The 23302-nt window shown below is 36.2% G+C and overlaps 4 protein-coding genes across 4 annotated transcripts; 3 read left to right on the forward strand and 1 right to left on the reverse strand.

Moving 5' to 3' along the window:
- Window positions 1–3660: 3660 nt before the first annotated feature.
- On the forward strand, window positions 3661–9016 carry LOC130739746 (pentatricopeptide repeat-containing protein At1g26460, mitochondrial). Its single transcript, XM_057592137.1, has 7 exons — window positions 3661–4404; window positions 6217–6439; window positions 6536–7015; window positions 7373–7579; window positions 8008–8145; window positions 8231–8419; window positions 8506–9016. Exons 1-6 carry the CDS (start codon window positions 3803–3805, stop codon window positions 8414–8416), a joined length of 1836 nt encoding a protein of 611 aa, XP_057448120.1. The 5' UTR covers window positions 3661–3802; the 3' UTR covers window positions 8417–8419; window positions 8506–9016.
- A 694-nt stretch (window positions 9017–9710) lies between these two features.
- LOC130739747 (uncharacterized) lies at window positions 9711–12082 on the forward strand. The gene is made up of 5 exons (XM_057592138.1): window positions 9711–10022; window positions 10091–10163; window positions 11355–11406; window positions 11521–11590; window positions 11715–12082. The coding sequence occupies exons 1-5, from the start codon at window positions 9915–9917 to the stop codon at window positions 11799–11801; spliced, it is 390 nt and encodes a 129-aa protein (XP_057448121.1). The 5' UTR covers window positions 9711–9914; the 3' UTR covers window positions 11802–12082.
- Window positions 12083–14618: 2536 nt separating this feature from the next.
- On the reverse strand, window positions 14619–17859 carry LOC130739748 (14-3-3-like protein GF14 iota). Its single transcript, XM_057592139.1, has 7 exons — window positions 17700–17859; window positions 16591–16897; window positions 16142–16229; window positions 15935–16044; window positions 15696–15844; window positions 15107–15153; window positions 14619–14907 (listed from the first exon to the last, which is right to left on the reverse strand). Exons 1-7 carry the CDS (start codon window positions 17770–17772, stop codon window positions 14902–14904), a joined length of 780 nt encoding a protein of 259 aa, XP_057448122.1. The 5' UTR covers window positions 17773–17859; the 3' UTR covers window positions 14619–14901.
- A 1562-nt stretch (window positions 17860–19421) lies between these two features.
- LOC130739749 (uncharacterized) lies at window positions 19422–22249 on the forward strand. Its single transcript, XM_057592140.1, has 5 exons — window positions 19422–19621; window positions 19835–19983; window positions 20086–20194; window positions 20605–20787; window positions 21790–22249. The coding sequence occupies exons 1-5, from the start codon at window positions 19454–19456 to the stop codon at window positions 22039–22041; spliced, it is 861 nt and encodes a 286-aa protein (XP_057448123.1). The 5' UTR covers window positions 19422–19453; the 3' UTR covers window positions 22042–22249.
- The last annotated feature ends 1053 nt before the right edge of the window (window positions 22250–23302 follow it).

The following is a 23302-nucleotide window of genomic DNA, read 5'->3' on the forward strand; positions in this document are numbered from 1 at the left end:
ATATTAATTAATAATTCAATTACATATTTTCGTATTTATTTGGTAAATATTTAAATTTCATCAGTTAACTATGAATCATGATAGACCAATCAAGAAAATGTTGGTCTAGTGAAAACACATGTTTGAACACTGAAAAAGTCATTTCTCAATATTTAAATATGAATTGTATAAGCTTAAAGGGTGATTACAGAGTTGAATAAAAAATTAATTTTAAAAATAAAAAACTAGGGTAATCTAGATCATCTATGAGAGTAACTTTATTCCACCCTAATGTACCAATGCGATCATTTATAGATAAAATATGAATTTTTTAGCTCACTTACCTTCCATTGGTCCACTTATGACTATAATGATTTAACTTTTTTTTGACGGTAAAATAGCTCAATTTTATTAATCAGCAAACGAGCTTACATCGCCAGCAAGAATACATTCCAAACCTAGAGGGTATTCTTCCAACCAAACATGCACAAAAAGAAGATAACGCAAACTTGGCCATAAAGTCCACGACCAAATTTGTGGTTCTACGAACTAACAAAAACTCAAAAGAGCGGAAAGACCGAGAAAGAGACACACAATCACAAATAACAGCAGCTAGATAGGATCTATCAGCATCAGACAATTATAATGATTTAACTCAATCTTACCTAGAATCATTTAGACAATCTCACAAAAATTAAATTGTGTTTGTATGCAAATATACAATTGCTTTTCACTCTAAAAATTATTAGAAATAATTAATTATTCCAAAAGCAACTATAAATAATCATATTGTTGTTAGTGTCAACTCTTGTTTTTTTTTTTGAAAATGCATACATACTGTTCAAAAAATAAATAAGTGATTAAAATAAATAGAGATAAATGAGAGTTTTCACACGGTTTCTCTTTCTTATTTTCTCGTATTATTCTAACATACTACTAATGATCTCTTTTGCTTATCTAAAAAAAAAACTAATGATCTCTTTTACTTCTACCACTTATGTTTTTATTTTAAGTGAAAAAGTGTAAGTGATCGACTTTGAAGTTTACAATGCGATGATCCATTTTTTGATGACAAACTCTACGTTGAGTTGTTAGCAATCCTTCACAGCCTTGTTGTCTACTGGTAACGTTGTTTTAGACATATTGAGTTTTTTCTAATTTTAAGCTCACTTTGTGTCTTTTGAAGGATGTTCATCCCATGTACCATCATTATGCTTCGATTACTAGTCAGATCAAGAAGTTCAATGGTTCATTTTGTGTGATTGGATTATTATTTGCCATCACTTGCTTCGTGAAGAGAATGTTGCGGTGAGTTATTTGGCTATGGTGTCTCATCTCCTTTTTCCTCGACAGTTAGAGACACTCTTCCGAATGGTCTCTTCTCTTCTTTTTAGTGGTTGATCTCTTAGGTACAACTTTCCTGTGATTTTCTTTTGATTATTTTTCTTTTTGTTGCTCATTGTATCCCAAATTTGTTATGCAACGATTATTTTAATTAAAAAACGGCATCTTCACTTTCAGCTAATTATTATGTATTATGTATGTGTATTAAGTATTTTTATTCGATGCAACTTTACAACTAGTAACCAATAAACGATGACTAATAAATCAAGATCTTCAAAAGTTGCTTATCAAAAAAAAAATCTTCAAAAGTTGGCTTCCAGCTTTGTTGTCATAAGGTCCTTCACAAAATATGGAACTTCTTTCAGTCAAGTGTGTTCTTAATTAATGAAACCAGCTTATTGAGCTTTTTCTTTATGCATTAAGAGTGTCCGTAGGCCAATAACTTAGAAAATGTATTTATACCAACTGTATCAAGATTTGTTGGTACTCATTCTGTTTAAAGATGTACTTCAAATTTTATTGTGTGCTTGTGGAGGTTTAGATTTAACATTAAAAAATGCGTTATTAAATATTATTAACTATTAATTAATAAAATTTATATTGATTTCAGAAATATCAATTAATATAAAATATTTTCTGTAAAAGAGAAAGAAAAAAAACTGTCTTTGCTTTTAGTTTAGAATCAAAATATAAGAAGAAATGGTAGGTGAGAATAACATGCAAAGCCAAAACCAGCAAATTAAACTTGTTCAGGCACCTTTCATGTTGTGTATAAATTACCAATGATGAGATAATGGATTATGCTAAAGTTGCCCCTGATGGCCTGATATTTATAAAGCATGAGAAGAACTTCAAAAGGAATAAGGAATTCTCGCCTTTTTGCTAAGCATTTGGCTGATTTTAGATCACTTTATTCACAATTTGTCTCCAAAGTGCTTGACTAGGTTTTGAAAATTCCTTCGGCCTACTAATAAAAAGGTATTTGATGGAGGGTTCAGCCTCCAAAAGTTTGTTCTTCTAATCGATCTCCTAATATATATCGGAAAGTTGCCACTTTCCTACGTTTCTTTTTTGATGATCACCACCTTATAATTTTTACTCTCGTTCTTATTTAATTTAGGGGCGCGTATAGAAAACAATTTAGTTAAATATTTATGAAAATAAATCTCTATTTATAAGCAAATTTGAAAAATTATTGAAATAAGTTCTAAATACGTTATAACTTATAAGTAAACATAAGTTATATAATTGATAATTGATAAATTAAGTTAATTTGAGTAGCTTATGAAGATAAGCTCAAAACAACTTATAAATTGTCTGTAAGTTATTTACATAAACTCCTTCAAAGACACTTGCACAAGCACTTATTTATAAGATAAGCACAAATGATAGGTAGTAAATTTGTTTTTAGTTTCTAATTACTTACAATATTTTTAACCTTGCAAAACACCTCATTTAAGTTTTTTTTTTTCATTTACATTTCAAAAAAAAGTTTTTTTTTTCATTTTTTTTTTTGATAATGGTTTTTTTTTTGCTACACTCAGAAAAGTTAAAGAAAGCCAACAAAACTAAGCAAGGAGATCATGACATAGAAGGGGGATCAAATAGGAAGGAGAAAATTTCCATATCCGTCAAAGAGTTACCAGGGCCGGCCCTAGGCCTGTGCAAGTAGGCCAACAGCCCAGGGCCTCAAAAAAGAAGGGGCCCAAAAAAAAATTCTCATTAAACTTTCCCATAAAATAAAATTTGATTATAATAACTAATGTTCAAGATGTTATTAATGATTTGAGCTGGTCTAGTGGTTAGTAATTGTGTATGTTACTTTTATGTACTGGGTTCGAACCGTTGTAAGAAGCCAGTTGCCAAACGAACCAATATAATAGTTCTGATGAAATTTCAAACGTTAAAATTATTAGGGATACATTTTTAAATGTCGGGACCGACCCTGAGAGTTACATCTCAAAATGTATGAGAAGTCAACACATCCACAAACTCACGAGGAACATGAGAGAAAGTAACTATCCATTCCCCGCCCAATATCTCGAATTGTGACTATTTTCTCCCTCAGTAAGTAGCTATGAACGTCTGTATCATTAGTAAGAATATCAACGACTTCCCTACAATCAGACGCACATGACATTACGAAACCCCAACTCCCATACTCGGGTCAGGTAAAAAAGTTGGAAAAAATAATTCCCTGGTCTGTGTCAATATTTTCAAAACATTTCAGACCCAACCCAAATGTTGAACAAGAAAGAGTTCACTGGGCCTCTCCCTGATAATCAAAGCCCAACTTCCAATCCATTTCCCCTCCAAACAAAAAAACCTCAAACTTACCATTTCATTTCATCACTCACCAGATTCACCACCATCCCCGTTCCCTACCCGGGCTGAATCCAAAGCACGCACAGAAACCCTAGATGCGTTAAACCCATTCACAGTTCAAACCTCACACTCACTCTCTCACACACTCTCCACCATGTCACAAATGGCGATCCTCCATCGATCTCGCTTCCTTCTCTCCAAACCCACCGCCATCCGTACCATCGCCACATTCCCCTTCCTCTCTCAAGAACCCGAGCTCGCCGAACCCACTCCCAACCCCAACCCCAACCCCACCGCCTCCCCGCTCCCTCCCAACCCCGCTTCCGGCAGCCCTCTTTACGGCGAGAATTGGCGGAACCCCAATCCACGCCCCTCCGCCTCCTCCAGCGCCATCGCCATCGCCCCCCTCGGCTACACCGGCCGCACCACATTGTCGGAATCCTACGACTCCCTCGAGCTCCAGAACTTGTTCGGTGAATACATGGCGTCGCAGAAATGGGATGAAGTCAAGGATCTGTTCGAGGCTTGGGTGAGGTCTCTCGACAAGAATGGGAAGCCTAACATGCCTGATGTTAACCTCTACAATCACTACCTCAGGGCCAACCTCATGATCGGAGCCTCCGCGGCTGAGTTGCTCGACATCCTTGCTCAGATGGATGATTTCAACGTCGTCCCTAATACGGCATCGTTTAACCTCGTCCTCAAGTCTATGCATCAAGCTGGTGAAACCTTTGCTGCTGAGAAACTCCTCGAACGGTTAGATCATCTCACATTCTAAATTCTGATATGCTTGTCATTTCCAGTTTTGTTTATGCAGTACCTAGTTGTGTGGTATGAATATTGTTTACACTACCCGCTTCATTATGTTTTGATTATTGGGGAGTTACTGTTTGTGAGTTGTTGATGAAAATATTTCTGGTTTACCAGGCAAGAGGTTACGTTGCTCGAAGTATTGTTAATGGGTTGGTTATATACTAACTTAACCAACTACTTGTTTTCATACATTTTACTAAACTGAAAATATTTTGGTCTGGAATTCCTAACTTGTAATAGTTGCTTTGGTTATTTGCTGTCTCTTGCCTGTTCTTGTGCATCTCGAATGTCAGCAAAGCCCGCACATTAGAGTCGGGCTTTGAAGAGTTGAGAGAAACTAATTTCAAAATGGAAAAGGGTTAATATGAGACTTTGGCTTCTGTGTCAGTCTCACTGGGTTTGAAAGAAAAATCCAGATGCTGGATGGTGGTCTAAATTGCCTCTTTGTCATTTGATTTAGATGTGAGCTCACTCCTACAAGCTAGGTTGTTTTGTGGGTAGATCCTCCACTTTAAATGAAGTTTTGCTTCTCTCGACCAGCTGAAGAGGTCTTGCTCATTAGTCATATCCAAGGTAGTTAAAATCAAGATTTTACCTTGAATTGGGAAGGGGAGTCAAAATCTTAAATCATAGAATTGTAAAATGAATAGTAAGATTTTACTAAATCATAAATTCGTAACACAAATAGGTATCTTCTCAAAGTCTTCCAACATTAAGTCAATGCTATGTGCTGGACAATGCGTCCAACATAAAAAAAATGTATGTATATGGTACAAATTATACCAAATATAGCGAAAAAATCACTATCCCGGCCATCCCATTATCCGGGATCCTGCTATCCCAGTTTTGAGGCTGGCTGCGACGAGCTGGAAACTGGGATTGACAACATAGCTCCTACTTCCCTAAGCATTCCATGGTAATTTTGAAGGGACACTTGTGAAGCCAAGAGCATTGGTGCTTCATACTGCCACCATCACCCGAGCTTTGACCAGTGCCATTATTGCCATGACCACCCCCCCTTAAAGCCATTTTCAGCTAAAAAAACAGACCAAAAGGGTCGAACAAAGCAGACCAAACAGAGAATAACATAAAAAATTGCTGAATAAAGCAAAGGGTCGAACAAAAAGTAGCAGAGTAACAATGAAGTTGTGTTCAAAGTTGAAGAGCAGCAGGGCGGGGTATCTCACAAAATAGGCGACTTAACTCAGAAGTTTTAGCTTCTCACTTTTGGAGAGCAGCATCAATGGCGTCTCAGAGCTATTCGCCAAAAAGTGAAGGGTTGGGGACAAAGAGGCAAACTCTGGTCTTACTCCAATTATGGTTCCAATGTGAGGGGAAAGAAGTGTGATAATTCAATTAGGGTTAGGGACAAATGGAGATTGGGTTATATCCAACTGGGTTGTAGATCCAGATGCGAAATATGGACATTTATCATGGCTTAATTCTGCAATTTCACTTTTCAAATTGAGATCCACTTTGATTTCACCAAAATGTGATTTTAGCGGCAATTCCCATCTCAGGTCATAACATTGTTAAATTATACAATTTTACGATTCAACACATGATTTTAGCCTATCTTGATTATATCTTTTTAAGACTGAACATAATTTGAAATGCCAAAAAGCATACCAGTCAGGGAAACCAAAGTCAAAATTATTCTCTTAATGAATAACATTCATAATTTGTTGTATTATTTATGTGTAAATTGTACATATTTACTTCTTTAAGTGTCAAGCTTTGCTTTGTTTTTATCAGGATGCTGGAGTCGGGAAATGAATCTCTCCCTGATGATGAATCATATGACTTGGTCATTGGAATGCTCTTTCTAACGGACCAGATTGATGCTGCATTCAAATATATAGATTTAACTTTGAAATCTGGTCACGTGTTGTCAATGAAGATATTTTCGGACTGTGTCAGGAGTTGTGTCAATAAGGGAAGGCTAGATTCATTGGTGACAATAATTGAAAGGTGCAAGGTGCGTGGTTAATCTTGTTGATACCTCATATTTTTCTGCATCAGATTTACTTATAACTTCACACTTCATTATGTAATTTTTCATTGCTGTGTCTAGGCAACAGAAAAAAACAAAGCTCTTTGCCCCTCCTGGACCACGTGCTATTTTATAGCTGAAATTGCATTGCGAGAGGATAATAGCAAGTTAGCCTTTTATAGCCTGGAGTTTATGGCTAAATGGATGGTAAAGGGTGAACGTGCAAACCCCCCCGTTTTGCTTTCTGTAGATGAAGGTTTAGTCGTGTCAGCTCTTTTGACTGCAGGTAGAACCTATAGTTCTGAGCTGCTAGGGGCATCATGGGCTGTTTTGCGCCACTCACTGCGTAAAAAGAAAGTTCCTAATCCAGAATCATACCTTGGAAGGATATATGCCCTTGCATCAATGGGGAATCTACAAAAGGCTTTTGGTGCTCTGTATGAATATGAGTCTGCTTATGGAGATTCCAATCAAGAATCTGAAGACTTGTTCTGCCCATTTACTTCTTTACATCCACTGGTTGTGGCATGCTCCAAGAAGGGTTTTGAGACTTTGGATAATGTATGTCTTCTTTCTGTTGAAGAAATCAATCAATATCATCTAACCTTTAGATTTTATGTTAATTCAATGTTGTTGTGTTGTTTATAGTTTTTATCTATATTTCATGCACAAATTTTTCTGTTGGAAATAGATTGTAAAATTTTCTTTCTTTACTCAATACATATGTATAGTCCTAAAATTCAAATGATTCATTTTAAAAAAATAATCCATGTGACATACCCCTTACAATTACAATACCTTTTTTTCCCCTGTTGGCATGCATTCATCATAACTTAACTTGCTGCTAGATATATATTTTCGTTTTTCATAATGGTATATTCATTTGCAGGTTTATCTAATCATGTTTGTTCTCATCAGGTTTATTTTCAACTGGAAAATTTAAGCCGTTCAGAGCGTCCTTATAAATCTGTTGCTGCACTAAACTGCATCATTTCAGGATGTGCTAACATATGGGACCTTGATCGTGCTTACCAAACTTTTGAATCGATCCAATCCACTTTTGGGTTGACCCCTGATATTCATTCATACAATGGCTTAATGCATGCCTTTGGGAAGCTCAAGAAGGTGATGGCTCATTTCCCCACCCACCTTTTCTTTAAGAATCTTTCTGCACATTCCCTCTACATCTTCCTCTGCCATCCTTTTGAAAGCATGCATTGGTCTGAAAGCTAGTATACATGTGCTTTGCATCCACGATATTTGACCTATGTAGGTATCACTTGCCGATCAAATTTGGTCCTCTTTGTTATTTCAACCATTTTTGTGGGGGCCTTTTAGGGTGAGAAGGAAAAAAATGAACATCATTGGCAGTTAATATTGATTGTATAGGATGATAGCAAAGGTTACATGCTTGGTTTGAAGCTGGATGGAGAAAAGGCAAACACGTTTTCTTTTGGATGTTCTTTTCCTGCTTGATTATTTATGTGCTACAGCAGGATCTGATGTGTAAGAACCATGACAAACGTACTTATTACTTTACTTATATTTGGCAGACACATGAAGCTTCAAAGGTGTTTGAGCACCTAACGAGTTTGGGTCTCAAACCTAATGCAAAATCATATTCTGTGCTTGTTGATGCCCACCTGATTAACCGGGATGTCAAATCTGCTCTGTCAGTTGTTGATGATATGGTAATTGCATTGTCCTTTTTCCTAGAATGGAAACAAGTATTTTTTTATTGTGAAGTTCGTTTACGTATATCTATTTTATTGGCAGTTGGCTGCTGGTTTTCAACCGACGAAAGAGATTCTTAAAAAAATAAGAAGGCGATGCATACGCGAGATGGACTATGAGACTAACGACAGACTGGAACTGCTTGCTCGAGATCTGAATTACCGATTGGGTGCAGAAGCCCGGCAAAACATTTTGTTTAATCTTAATTACAGTATGGATTATGCTTGAAAGGTAAGTTTTGATGTTTTTTTATGAGATAATATCCTTGGTACTAAAGTCACTCTTCTTTAATACTGATATATGGTTTGCTCTGGCAGTGGCAGGCGCACTTTTTTTTGATGTCCAAATCAATTATTTAAGTTAATATGCAAATCCCTTATTGCATCCATTTCCGAGGCAATCCCTGCATGTATATTAGTGGATGCTGCTGAGGTTTTGCCGTGGCAGGATGGCAAGGATAGCTTCCTGCAATCTTAATTTTTGTACGTATGTGTTTATGAAGCTGGGAGGATGTTGAAGCTGGAATTGGATTTCTTGTGGAAAACTGAGGGCAGTGAATTTTACAGTGAAGTTAATCTGAAATAATTGTAGGACAGATCCATTTTCAGTTAGGATAGAAGATATCTTGGTAGACATCATCTCTATTGGTTCTTAGTTTTTTGTTTGTTTTTGACACTTCCCATTTTTAACAACCTAGTGCTGGCACGGATTAAATCTGCAAGGATTTGGAAACCTTCCTAATTTTTTTTATGTCTTCTTGTATGGAGCTATGGTTGTATTTCATTCTACTGCTAATAATAGCAACACTCTATTGGTTTGCGATACGAATATACATTTGTATTATGGAAAATAAGCATAAAAGTCGTAACAAGTAGGAAATTGTTAGTGAGTTTACTATTTAGACATTAATCCAACAGCATGGCCTAATCTCTTAGATGCTAACTCTATCTTGTGTGAAAATGTGAAATCTCTAGACTTGTAATTTTGGGATTTATGTACGTCAATGGAATTTGGAATATCAAAAGTAATATGAGATGAAGAAAGGGACAACAGTGAAAAGTTTATTTGATTTTAAATTAGTTTAATATCAACAAGACAACAAATTTGTTTGTTTAAATTAAATATATTATCTCAAACAGTGTATGTAACACCACATATACCATCAAATATGTAGATCAGCTGACTTGAAATTACATTCATGTAAAAATGCTCACATTTAATTTTATTTAATATTTTAAAGTATTTTTTAAAAGTAATTTCTCTGTAGTTTTTAGTTGGTTAATGAGAAGTGTGTTTTCTGAGGCCACAGCCTTGAAGCCTTAACTTATAAAAATATTTAAAATAAAAGGAAAACTATCACTTAACACAACTTTTGCAAAATGGGAGTACTGAGTATTCAGTGCTATTGGAGCACTAAATATTTGTTCCCTAAGTTCCCCTTCTCTTATCAATTCATTTTGAAAATTTCATAATTTCTTGTTCCCAACCTATTTTACAGGCAACAAGTTAATCATCTCAGCCACAGAATAAAACAAAGTACAGTCACTTGGGCTTGCCCAATTACAGTTTTTTTGTTTTGAACCAGCGTTGATCAAAAAAACAAGTTCTGTTTCCATTTTCAAAACCTTTTTAGATCAAACACCAAAACCCTAACAAACCAACAAAAGAAAAATCAGCAAAGGGTTTCTGGTTAGTTTGAACAAAAGTCTGATCACAGAACGAGAAGATGAGCAGTGGCGGAGGAGCTGGCAAACCCAAAGAGGAGGAGCAAGATGGCATGTCTGTACACTCTCCTTGCAAGCCTCATCCTTCTTCTGCTTCCTCTCTCCCCAAGGTATCTCTCTCCCTCTCTCTAATGCTTGAAATTTGAATTTGAAGCTAACCTCGTGATCATGGTGATAGGATCAAGCTCAGGTTGAATTGGAGCTCCAATTGTTGGAAGCTCTTGAAATTTATCCTCCAATGAAACTACAAGGTACCACTCTCTCGCTCTCTCTGTGTTGTTGGTGTTGTTGTTGTTATCGTCGTTGTCGTTGTCGTCGTTCTGAATTTTGCATATATTGAATTTGTACATTAATATTTGATATTCTCAATGAAATAGAAAATGTTTGTTATCATGTGAGGCAACTTAGGGATTAGGAGAGGGAAACAAGTTTTAATTTTTGGGGAAATGGAAAGTTTATGATGAGTGAGACTGTTTAATCCTGAGATGAATCCCTGCTCTGCTATGAAACGAAACAGAATCGTCGAATTACTGGAGCATTGTATATTCATACATTCTTGGGTTGTTGGCATTTTCTCCTCCGTAGATGATATGATGACTTCAAAATATCTTTTTCTATTTGTTCCTGTACAAAATAATGATGTTCATTTTGTATTTGTTATACATGTGGACACGCCGATTCAAATTTCGTAGATTCATTCATGCACTTAGAATGCTTGACATGTAAGATATTTGAATGGATGAAATTCTCTTTAATAATAGTGATACTGGATTTCAAGTTTAATAACGAAGGTGATTTTTTTAAGTGGATCATGTTTTACTGGCTATACATTTGTTATCGAGAAACGGGGAGGGGGTCCCATAGAACGCTTACTACATGTGTGTTAATGGATACTAGGCCAAGGCATATACTGCATCATGATTTATGTTGCATGGAGGCACTCTTTCTTTTGAGATTTCCTGAGTGAGAAATGATTAGAAGTATAAGTTTTCTCCCTTTCTGCAATATTTGGTTAGAGTTTGGAGATAACGAATAAAAATAACACAGTTGAAGATATTTCTCATTTTTGACTCAAAAGTTTTTGTCCAGTTTTGGGCATAAACCTTTCAAGTAAATGCTAAGGAATTTGTGAAGACTACTAGAAGAATGAAGAATTGATCATTTAATACTTTGCAAATGCTTAAGGAGATGATAATACTGCTTGTTTCGTTGTTATTTGAAGAACAATCCGTAGACATGCAAATGTTGCTTGTTTAGTTGTTATTTGATAATTTGCGTTTCTTATTTTATCCAGTTATGTATGGATGATTTCTTCATCCTTGTAAAAGCAATAGTAAGTTGTATAGTTTGACAGTGGTTGTCACTTGTCAAGGATCAATGTTGATATTTTTTAGTAGGATTCATCAAATTTTATGCTTACGATTAATATGGGTTTTATGAAGGAATACATCGCCACTTTGTCCTTTATGGTCTGATGGATTTTCTCAGGAGGAGGTTTGTTCTTTTTTCCACTCTTAAGCCTATATTGCTTTTTTTGGTTATCAAGCATGATGTGTTAGACCTATATAATCAGATATATAATCAGAGAACTGCGTATTTTTCATTCAGATTTGACAGACACTTCTCTTCTGAGGAGGTTCTTCAACTGCTGGATCGGTTCTACAACTTAGAAATGCTGGTATGTTATCATTAAGTTGTGATTATTCCCATTCTTCATATACCCCCCTCAAATAACATGTTAGTTGATGCCTTAATTGATTTTTGAGATTTGATGAAGTGTGGTGTTTGTCTTTTTTCATCAGAAAACAGATGATGAAGAGATCGAATCGCTTAATCATGAAGAAGATTTCTGCTTGCCTGAGAGTTACTTTGTCAAGGAAGAGCCATGAACAGAAATTTTTGAACCATTGCTCCACCGTTTGATGTGTAAAGCTGGTTATTCCAATCTCCCATTTCCCTCACCCCGCGTTTTGGATTACATTATGTTTTGGTGGTGTTTCTTTTCTCCTTTATCTCCTAGGTTATGGTAGTTTTAATATCTCGTATATATCTCATGTTTGGTGGAAGTTTTAAATATTCTGCCCGGGTTTGATAGCCTCAGTTTGGGCTACATCATATTGTACTTAACTGCTCTTATTTTGAAATAATGCATCTATATTTATGTTGTTAATCCTTGAAAAATTGGGATAGCAAGATTCCACATTGCGGGATAGCCGCAAAACGGTGGTCACTAGAGAGGCAGAGGAGAAGGGGAGGAAGAGGCGAAGGATACTTCACATTTTTCTTCCTCTAGGGTTTTTATTGTGGAAATTATAGAGGAGCCCTTAAAACGTTTGAAGTATGAGGTTATTTTCAAGAGGCTTAATCCAGTTTTTGGTCCCCAACCTTTGTTATAAATATGGTTTTAGTCCCTCGCCGGAGTAAAGGTGGGGAGTAGTCCCTAGTTTTTGGTAAAATGATTGGTTTTGGTCCTTCCGGCCGGTTGGGTCAACGCCGGAGCTCCGCCAGTTGAGGTGGCCCTTGCCACGTCAATTAAGGAGCCTCGTTGGAATTTTTTTCTTTTTTCATTAAATTAAAATAAAATTAAGACACACTAATTAACTTCTTAATTATTTACATATTTTAATAAATAAAATGAAAATTAAATAAAAAACTGGACTGCATCTCTGTTTGTTGAAAATATTTTCTTCAGTCCAATTTTTTTAGATCTCTTCATCTCTGTTCTTCATCTTCATTCCATACTCTCAAATTTTCTTCAATATTTTTCAGAAAGAAAGGAAAAAGTGGGAAAGGAAAAGAACAAAATCCAAAAACCATAACCCACCCAAAATCCCCAACAACATCAAAATCTCAAACCCAAAATCTCTTTCTCAAGAGCCACCACCTCATCTCCATATCCCAAATCTGACGCACCAACCTCAACTACCACACCACGTCCTCTTCTCCTTCCTCCCATAGCAACCTTCTAACATCAGCCTTCTAACATCATAAATCAGATTGACTAGGAAATTGATCGAAGGAAACACTCCTTTTTCATTTATAAAGGACAAATTAGCAATGTTATCTTCTTCAAAGAGATATATCATGCAGATTTTGGCAAGATCTCTGACTAATTGATAACAGAAATTGGATTTCCAAAAAAAAAAATCCAACCTTTGAAGCTCCTGCTCCTCTTCTAACAGGAACCACCACCACTTCTCTCTCCCCCAAATCTCCACAACCACGTCCTCTGTCCAAATCGCATCGCCGCCGCTCTGTATTCCCCTATCCGGCACCGTTGAGACCTCACCCAACCACCTCCGGCCCAAATCGCAACCTTCTCCTCTTCCCCAAATCACGCCGCCGGCCACCATCGGGTTTATTGCTAGCTTTTTTTGCTGCTTATTGTGTTGCACGAATTGGGATGTTTTGTTGCTGTTCGTGTTCCACGAATTGGGGGTTGTGATTTGGGATGAGGAAACCCTAGATCTAGTTATGAGCATTGATTTTAAGGATTTTGTTGAATTAAAGGGAAGAAGGGGATGTGATGATGAATTATTTTATTTTCTGGATTTTATGTTTTTAATGCTGGAGAAGATGATGAATATGAAGATGAAGAGCAGAGATGAAGAGGAACCCAAGAACTATTTAATTTATTAAAATATTTAAATAATTAGGAAGTTAATTAGTGTCTTTATTTTTTTTTAATTTAATGAAAAAAGAAAAAAATTCCAGCGAGGCTCATTAATTGACGTGGCAAGGGCCACATCAGCTGACGGAGCTCCGGCGTTGACCCAACCGGTCGGAATGATCAAAACCAATCATTTTGTCAAAAACTGGGGACTACTCCCCACCTTTACTCCGGCGAGGGACTAAAGTCACATTTATGACAAAGGTTGGGGACCAAAAACTGGATTAAGCCTTTTCAAGATGTGTCATCTATTGAAATCCCTAATATACTCTCTTACAAAGCCCTAAAATGTTAGAATTGGGAGGTAATTTTCTGGATTTCCTCTATCATCCCTAACCTCATCTCTCCACTACGTCGATCCCATGGGAAGATTTTTACGCTTTAGCGACATTTGTCAGTATGCCCTTTTGATTAGTTTTTGTTCGAACTCAAGTCTTGCCACTTCAAATATAGAAAGACAGAAATATAAAGACAATGATGGCATCAAAACCCTTCTCCTGGTATTTTAGGCATAGTACTCTCTGTTGCATGGGTACGGCTGTTTTGGCCGCGTACCCGGTACGCATACGTTGTGGGTACGTACCCGGTACCTACCCGTTCAAAAAAAAAAATGGTTCCTGGGCTCAAAACGACGACGTTTTGCCTTTTTTTTTTTCTGGCTCAAAACGACGACGTTTTACCTTTTTTTTGCATAATTTATTTATATTTAAATATTATGTATACAAAAAATCTTCCTAAAAGTGGGGTTCATACGTCTATCAATAACTAATAATAGGCAAACATGCCCTTATGCTGGTACATACATATACATGATTGTCTCAAGGAACAAGATCACTACAGTCCTGAGTTCATATCAAGGTTGAGTTTAAATTGAAAATGTACGTGAGATTAGATATGATATTGAATCAAACTATGAATTCAGGTAATTACTAAATTTTTGAGGTAAAAATCTCTGCTCAACAGTTGAATACTTGTACTGTATCCCATCTAGGAGCGCATAGGAAACAATATTTTAAACGAACCAAAACGGATGTAATGAACACATGAAAAAGATTCTTATGATTTAAATGTGAATTATCCATTGTTTCAACCGACCACTTTGCTTAAAATAGATAAAGGCAGTAAGAAAGAAAAACAATTTAAAGAAATAAAGAAAAGGCAGGCTCAGATCTTTTGGCTTTGGTTGGTAATTATGAAGTGGCGACAGCTCATATTGTCCATTCCAAATCCATTGCAAGAAAAGCTGAAAAATGCCCTCTTTGCAGAGCACCACAAAAATCTGACTATTGAATCAGGGCCAAAGATCCAAAAGAACCTAGTTAATTCTGCAAGAATAAGAAGAATGTCATAATCTAGGTTTAGAAAATACTGATGTTACTATGGAAAATAAGGCTCTCACAAGTAAGTCCCTATTTGCACTATTTTCTCCATCATCAAAAAGTTACTGCTATAATCTAATGACTTTGCACGCATCATTTCTCAAACAAATAGCGTAGATATAGTCAAAACTTGTCAACCACATACCTCAGGCTCAGTAGGTTTGGCTTCTTCAGCTTTTATGTTCTCCTCGCCTGCAATAAGAGCATTAACTTTTAGAGCTTAGCCATTTGAAGCGGTGGTTCAAAATGTATTATTATCAACCAAATAACAAGAAGCTTAAGATTAACTAGGATAATGCAGCTGAAGAAGGGCACTAAAGAAACAATATGACTTAGATCCTTAAGATTATCAATCCAAGATCAAACAGTTTTTTTCCCTTTCTATTCATCCTAATTTGATTTTGTGACCAATGTTGAGAAGGGAGTGAGTGGAAGTCTGGAACGTAACTGTTACACTGATATTGTACAAATTTCACATCAACTTATGTGCTTCCCAGCACACAATTCAGTGCTGAAGGAGTATCATCGAAATACAAACACCTAGCATCTATGATTATATTTTCCCATTTTAATTTTTTAAGTTAAAAAGAAAAAGCAGGAAACTGTCAGGTAGTTATCATTTAGTCCTATACTAAAAACTCGCTGGATACCACTATTAAGTAAATATGGTGTGATATATACTCAGGTAAAACTCAAATGCATCTTAGAAGATCAAGTTTTAACCGTTCCCCTACCTCCATCTTCTGGCAAATCGGATGTCCAGAGAGTCAGGTTGTCTCTCAACAACTGCATGATCAAAGTACTGTCCTTGTATGACTCTTCACTCAAGGTGTCCAACTCTGCAATTGCCTCATCAAAAGCTTGTTTAGCCAAATGGCAGGCCCTGCAAGATTCAGTAATGACATTGAGACAAGAGCTACAACACAAGCAATTCAATGGACCCATGAAGTATATGAGAGAAATAATAACTAACCTTTCAGGAGAGTTCATGATCTCGTAATAAAAGACAGAGAAGTTGAGAGCAAGTCCAAGACGGATTGGATGTGTTGATGGAAGATCGGTGTTGGCAGTGGCTGAAGCAGCCTAATAATCAAAATATTTTTGAAAAGTCAAGGACACTGCATTTTATTTATGAATCACTTCGATGCAGAAATACAAGAGATCAAACACAAACACAAACCTCATATCCCTTGAGTGACTGCTCGGCTGCCTCTTTCCTTTCTTGGTCGGTCTTGAACTCAGCAAGATACCGATAATAATCACCTTTCCTGCATCAAAAGGATAAGGAAATCAGGGATATATAAGCAAAGTATGTGGCAAGCAATAAGAAATGTTATATGCATAATGATGAGCAGAATATAAATCAGCACACAACATTGGACTCCCCTTAGAGCAAAGAAAATATCATTTAAAAGGCAATCAAGTGGACAAACAGTATGCAATACACAAAAAAACAGTAATCAAAATCATCACATTCATACACATTCTTTGAATCTCAGGTCCGTCATGGTATCATTTAAATCATAATAAACAAAAACTATTGCATCAGCTTAAAAGAAAGAAAATATTCCATAAAGAATCAAATTAATCAAGTAAGTAATACAGAACCAGCGCAACAACGTGACTCACATCTTATAGTAGAAAACACTAGCTTCTGCTGAGGCGGAAGAAGGAATTAGATGCTGGTCTATAATAGTCAGGATGTCACCACAAATTTTGGAGAGTTCCTCCTCAACCTTTTGGCGGTAATTCTTGATCTGCTTAACATTGTGCTCATTTCCCTTAGTCTCTTCCTTCTGCTCGATTGAGGACATAATGCGCCAAGAGGCTCTCCTTGCACCAATGACATTTTTATATCCCACTGAGAGGAGGTTCCTCTCTTCCACAGTAAGCTCAAGATCAAGTTTTGCAACATTCTTCATACATTCTACCATTTCTGAACAACAAATAAGAAGTTACAGAGGGCAATCATCATATCAAATCGAAAAAACTGTTTGGAATTTGTAAACAGTTTCCAACATGTGATAGCTGGCAGCTATACACTATGGTATGCATAATGCAACAATGCCTAAGCTAACATAATGCAGCTTCTGAGTGTAAAGCGGACTTCCATTACCCGCGCAAAATCAGACAAATATTAACCAAATAAAACTTTAACAAAAATAAATGTTCACTTAATCAGGCAAATTCATAACACTCAAAAGGTCAAATAAATAAATGAACATGAGCCTCTTTGTAAATCCTTCAACTTGATTCTAAAGCCAAAATCAATCAGAAGGAGAAGTCAAAAAATAACAAACTGAGAAACAAATTATTTAAAATAACATCATCACCCTCATCATGTATTCTATCTATACATCAAATGAAACAAATAACATGCCAGCATCCAATACTATGATGCAAAATAAAAACAATTACAAGTTTAATATAATTCTAATTGGAAATAAATAAATTTCAAATCAAACCATTACATGAAAGACCCTTTTTTAGGGTTATTGAAGGGAAAATCATCTAAACTATAAACTGATCCATGATCCATAAGCAACATTAGAGACACAAATCTCATAATGAAATATTTTCCATCCCCATCAAGATTTAAGTTTTCCTTCATAAAAACAAGAACAAACCTCTTGATAAAAACAGATCCAGTCCAGACCAATGTCAGAATAAAAAAAACGTAAATCCCATGAAGGAAACAACAACAATGAAAAGAAAAAGAAAGAAAAATAGGGAAGAACCTTCATATCTCTCGGCCTGTTCAGCAAGCTTGGCCAAGTAAACCTGGGTCTCTCTCTCTTTCTCCGCAGCCATGGTTTCAGAGAGAGATCACGAGAAGAACAACGACGAATACAGAAAAAAGGAATTGGATTGTATTGGTGGCGAGGACGAAGGGAAAACGAGGGTGGAAGGAAGGGTTATATAGTGGTTAAAGATCGAGCATGTTACAGGGGTCAACGGAAGACCGAGATCTCGACCGTTGGATCTCATACCTTGTTTCAAATAGGAACCGCGCAAATCGTGATTGACAGTCGCAGACACAGACACAGCCTAAAAAAAGGATTTGCTCATCTAATTTGTTTGTTTAGAAAACCGGTCCGACCAGGTCAGCCGGAAACCGGACTTATGACCTGTTCTGTTAGTGTTAGCAATAGCATAGCATATAAAACTGCTTGTTCAAAATCTAAACCTAAACCCTAAAATACCTAAATTAGTTAGTAGCGTTTGGTGACGAAACGGAACAGAACAGAACAGAACAGGATAGAACAGGACAATGATGTTCTATGTGTTGTGTTTGGTAACTCCAAGTCAATAGAACAAAACCATGATTTTAATTACATATATAACCCTGCATGTTTAATATTTGATTCAGGAAAACAAATTGAACATTTTGCATAGAAACTGTTTGTTATTGCCTACTTCATGAAATAATCACTTATTTCTTTAAAATAATCACTTATATATTGTTTAAGTTGTTTCAGCATGCTATTGAAAAAAGCAGAAACCTAGTTATCTATTTAAGCTATTTTAAGTGCGTTTATTTAGATTAAAAATATTGATTTTTAACTATAATTTTTTTAAGAGATTTTGAGAAAAACATAAATTGATTCGTGTTCGACTACTCTAATTAAAATCACTTTCTTTTTTATCTCCTCTCATCTATCATCATAGATTTTCATTATAAGCTAAAGTAACTGTTTCAAATAATTTGTTTTCAGCTTCAGCTGAAACAAACACAAAAAATGACTTTTTGATTAAAAGTGATTTTTCCAAAATAAGTTGAATTAAACGCATTCTAATTGGCTCGTTTATCATTGCTTACAAAAACTGATTTTACTTTGAAAAAAATAATTGATTTTATTTTAATTAAGTTGATTCGTGTTTGATTACTCTAATTAAAATCACTTTTTTTTTATCTCCTCTCATCTATCATCATAGGTTTTCATGATAAGCTAAAGTAACTGTTTTAAATAATCAAATAATCTGTTTTCAGCTTCAACTGAAACAAACACAAAAAGTGATATTTGATCAAAAAAGTGATTTTTTGATTAAAAATGTGATTTTTTTATTTTAAAAGTGATTTTTTGATTAAAAATTGATTTTTTCAAAATAAGTTGAATCAAACGCACTCTAGTTGGCTCGTTTATCATTGTTTACAAAAAGTGATTTTACTTTTGAAAAAAATAATTGATTTTATTTTTTTAGTGATTTTTTTGCAAAAGTAAATTTTTATTTAACTTTGTCTACAAATATAATAAGTGCTTTTAATTTTATAAGTGATTTTAAACTATTTAGATACATAAAATTTCAAATATAAATTAGGAGTATTTTTGAACTTGCAAAAGTTTGAAGAAAGTGTTCCGTTCCGTTCCCTTCGGTTCCACCTTTTTCATGGAACCAAAATGTCCCGTTCCTGAAAGCCTTTTGTCCCTTTCTGTTCCATCTTAAAAACACGACAAACACAGAACGGAACTTTCCCACCTGTCTACCAAACATGACTGCTTCGCTCAGAATGTTGAGGGTTCTCAGATCTTCCGCTCCCAGATTCTTGACTAAAGGCCGTCGTCGTACCTTTGCTGCTCCTCCTCCTCTTTACATCGATGGTACTAAAGTTCCCTTCGAGAAAATCCAGATTCCAACGAAATGGAAACAGAGAAAAAATGTGAGTCTTTCTCTTTGCCTTTCATTCTTTGCTAATTGATTCCCTTTCCATTTATTTATTATCTTGGACCTTTTTCATTTATAATTCTACATTCTATGCTGCTTTTCTTTGTTACCGTCTGGAAACATTGAATTATATTTTTCAACATGCAATCGATGGGGTAAATTTTATTGCGTGCTAATCTTCTGTTATGTTGTTGTTTATAATGATTAGACATTTGATGGATATTTTGTTGGCAATGGTGAGGGCAACGCTCCTGGAATTGTTCTGCTTCAGGACTGGTTGGGTGTGGATTATCATGTCATAAATCATGCTTTGAGGATTTCTCGGCTTGGCGGTGGATTTAAAGTTCTTATTCCAGAGTAGGATACCTAATATTTCTTACTATTCGTTTTTTACACACCATGCAATGTCATATTTATATTGGGAATTTAGATCACTGATGGGTTTGCTTTTGTCCCCAGTGTGTACGGAGGAAACCAAGACCAATTGTTTAAAGGTTATGATTGGAAAGGTGCTATGTTTAAAGTTCATTCTTCAGTTGAATGGCTTAAGACCAATGGTTCAAAGAAGGTTTGTCTCTTTTCATGTGTTGTCTAAGATGAAAATTTATTCAGTTTTAAAATTTCCTATCCACCACACTATCCTGGTTATTTTTGTTTTTATACCATTCCAAGGTTGCAAAAGGTTTTTCTTCTTCCTCTTCATCCCATAAATTAGCTTTTCGCTTAAGATTTAGAGTGTGCTTGTTTATCCATCAGATTGGATGATGTGACTGTGATTTTTCTCAATAAAACAAATTTGCTAAACTGTCTTGGAAAGGCAAATATATAAGTTGGATGTACTTCCAACTGGAAAACAAACTGACTCTTGGTGAGTTAGTGTGAATGCCAGTTTGGCCTACCTTAGTAGGCATTACATATTCTAAAAGAATATGTTAGGATGGTTAAAGAAAAATGTGAATTGATATTTCATTGTAACAGGTTGGTGTAGCTGGCTTTTGTAAGGGGGGTGCTCTCGCTGTTACGTGCTCTTCCTTTTTTCCACCTGTTGATGCTGTTGTAGCTTTCTATGGCATTCCTGGTTTCTTGCTTGCCAATTCCCATTGTCCTGTTCAGGCTCACTTTGGAGAGCTGGATGATCTTGTTGGCTTTTCGGATGTCACGGTATGTGTGCAGGACACGTTTCTGGTCATTTGTCTCTTGCTTGAATTCCCTTTAGTTAGTTTATTTATATTAATATAGCTGCTATATTCTCCAATTCAATATCACTTCATTTTCTTGTTGGTGAGGGGGAGGAGCTTCCCTACCTTCCAAATCCTACTAGTTTCTGTCTAATTGGTATGCATTTTCTTGTTGGCTTTTCAGATCTGTTTGTGCTTGTTAAAAAAACCTAATGATTGAGGCTTGGGAATGAGAAGTGAAAATCATTGTGTTTTTTGGTATGAAAAATGTATGAAGGACTTCTAAAGCCTAGTGATTTGTTGGACTAAGACTGTAGTAACATTGATTTTAAAATGGTCACTAGTTTCATCCTTTTTTTTTTCTTTTCTTACACTTTTGTCCATCCTTTGCATTCATCTTCTCAAATTCTATATTGCTTCTATTTAGACCACTACCACCATTTGTATCCCAAAAAAAAATATAATTTTCAACCATGCATATTTATTTTCTCACAATTACAACCTTCAACAACTGAAATTATAACCTTATCCTTGTTATTTTCATTCTTCTCTCTTTTTTTATCTTCTTATTTTACCTTCATTACCCAGCAAAGAATGCCCTAAGTAAAGTGTAAGAAGTCTTGAAGCTTTTATAACACAGTCCCGCGGCCGCACGAGATATCTTTGAAAGGGAAAACTGTGAGAAGGGCCACCACCTAGTGAGCCTAGAATTTTACTTCTCAAGGAAACAAAACCTCCATAGGCATTAACCTTTCTATGGTTCTACCATTCCTAATTTGTCAATGCATATATGATGTGAAATACTTTAAATTTCAATTCAAATACTTTTGGTGATAACTAATCTCTTTATTTGTTCAGTTTTCTATTCTCGGGCTAGAAAATATTTGTTTGATTGGGGTAGGGAAAGAGTGAGGGAACACGTTGATGGTCTGAGCCTAAAGTTAATCTAAGAAACATCATCTTATGACATTGTTGGATGTCTCAGGCTGCGAAGAAATTGGAGGGGAAATTGAAGGAATCTCGAGTTCCACATGAGGTGCACATATATCCTGGCTACAGACACGCATTTATGAACGGATCTTCAAAAAGAATCAAGAGGTGGAATGGCATGGGATTGCCTGATGAAGATGAAATTGCAGTTCAACTAGCCCGGTCTCGGCCAGATGAAGATGAAATTGCAGTTCAACTAGCCTGGTCTCGCTTCGAGACATGGATGACAAGGTTCTTGTCTAGTTAGATAATCTCGATAGGCGAGGGACCTCAAACCTTTATTATTTGTTGTTGTGGTTGATGTTTCCTTTAAATTACAGTGGAACCGATGCTGGATCCATTTGGTATTTGAGTAATTGGTCATAGAATTTGTTTTTTTTGAAAATTGGATCCTTCCGTAATGGAGAGGGCTGTCTTTTATTAATTGGCGTGGATGCCAACTTGGTTGTCACATACTCACATAGATGCAATGCCACTCTCTTATTAACGTAATAATAAAACTAAAATAACTAATTTAACCCATAAAATATCTCAACTTTGAACATAGCAGCCTCATTCCGTCTTTCAATTTTTAACGAGCAGCGCTGGTTAGTACGACTAAAAATTGACAAGAAACCCAAGAACTAAAATGGGTGGTGGGTGGCCCGATGGTGGTTTGCATCACCCATGGGGGTGCGATTCCGGTCATGTGAGGAGCCTGCTAATTTTCTGCAGCAAATACTTGATACGCAGGATGAACAGGTGGGTGGGAGGTGCTTCACTTTCCTGTATGTCATATGGGAGGTGCGCAACGCTGTTATTCACCAACACAAGCTACCGGATTTCAATGTTATCATGGCGCGCTTCAACAGCCTTCTCTCGACGGCGGTAGAGGTCAGCATGGAGGGGCCACCGGTGGCGCGTAATACTCTGACGCAGGCTTCTTGGACCAGACCTGGTGAGAATGTCATTAAAATTAATTTTGATGCCTCTTGGGTTCAGAATGCTGCCACAGGTCTTGGTCTTATTGCTAGGAATAATTTTGCTCAAGTTATGGCAGCAGCAGTAGCTTATCCAATTGATGCTCCCTCACCTATTGTTGCTGAGGCCTTAGCTTTCCGATGGGCTCTCTCTTTGGCCAAGGATCTCGGCTTCCACAGGGTATGTCTCGAGACGGATTGTCTACCGCTTTTTGAGACTTGGCAGAGGACGAAGAAGGGTGATTCGTATTTATTTTCTATTATTAGTGATTGTAGAGACCTAGTCTCCTCCTTTATGTATTTTGTTTTTTCGTTTGTTCGTCGTACCGGCAATTCTGTAGCTGATCATTTGGCTAAGAACTCCTCAAAATTCCATAACACAGTTTGGATTAAGGAGGTGCCGCCGGAGTTGGAGTCTTTGATTACTGTTGATGTACTAGCCTCTATGACATCTTGATTTTCGTTAATGCATTCCCCAGTTTCAAAAAAAAAAATGGGTGGTGTGTGAGAAACAGGGATAATTGTTACAGTATAGATATATAATCATTC

Source organism: Lotus japonicus, chromosome 2, assembly GCF_012489685.1.
Source record: "Lotus japonicus ecotype B-129 chromosome 2, LjGifu_v1.2".
In the NCBI taxonomy this organism is placed as follows: Eukaryota; Viridiplantae; Streptophyta; class Magnoliopsida; order Fabales; family Fabaceae; genus Lotus; species Lotus japonicus.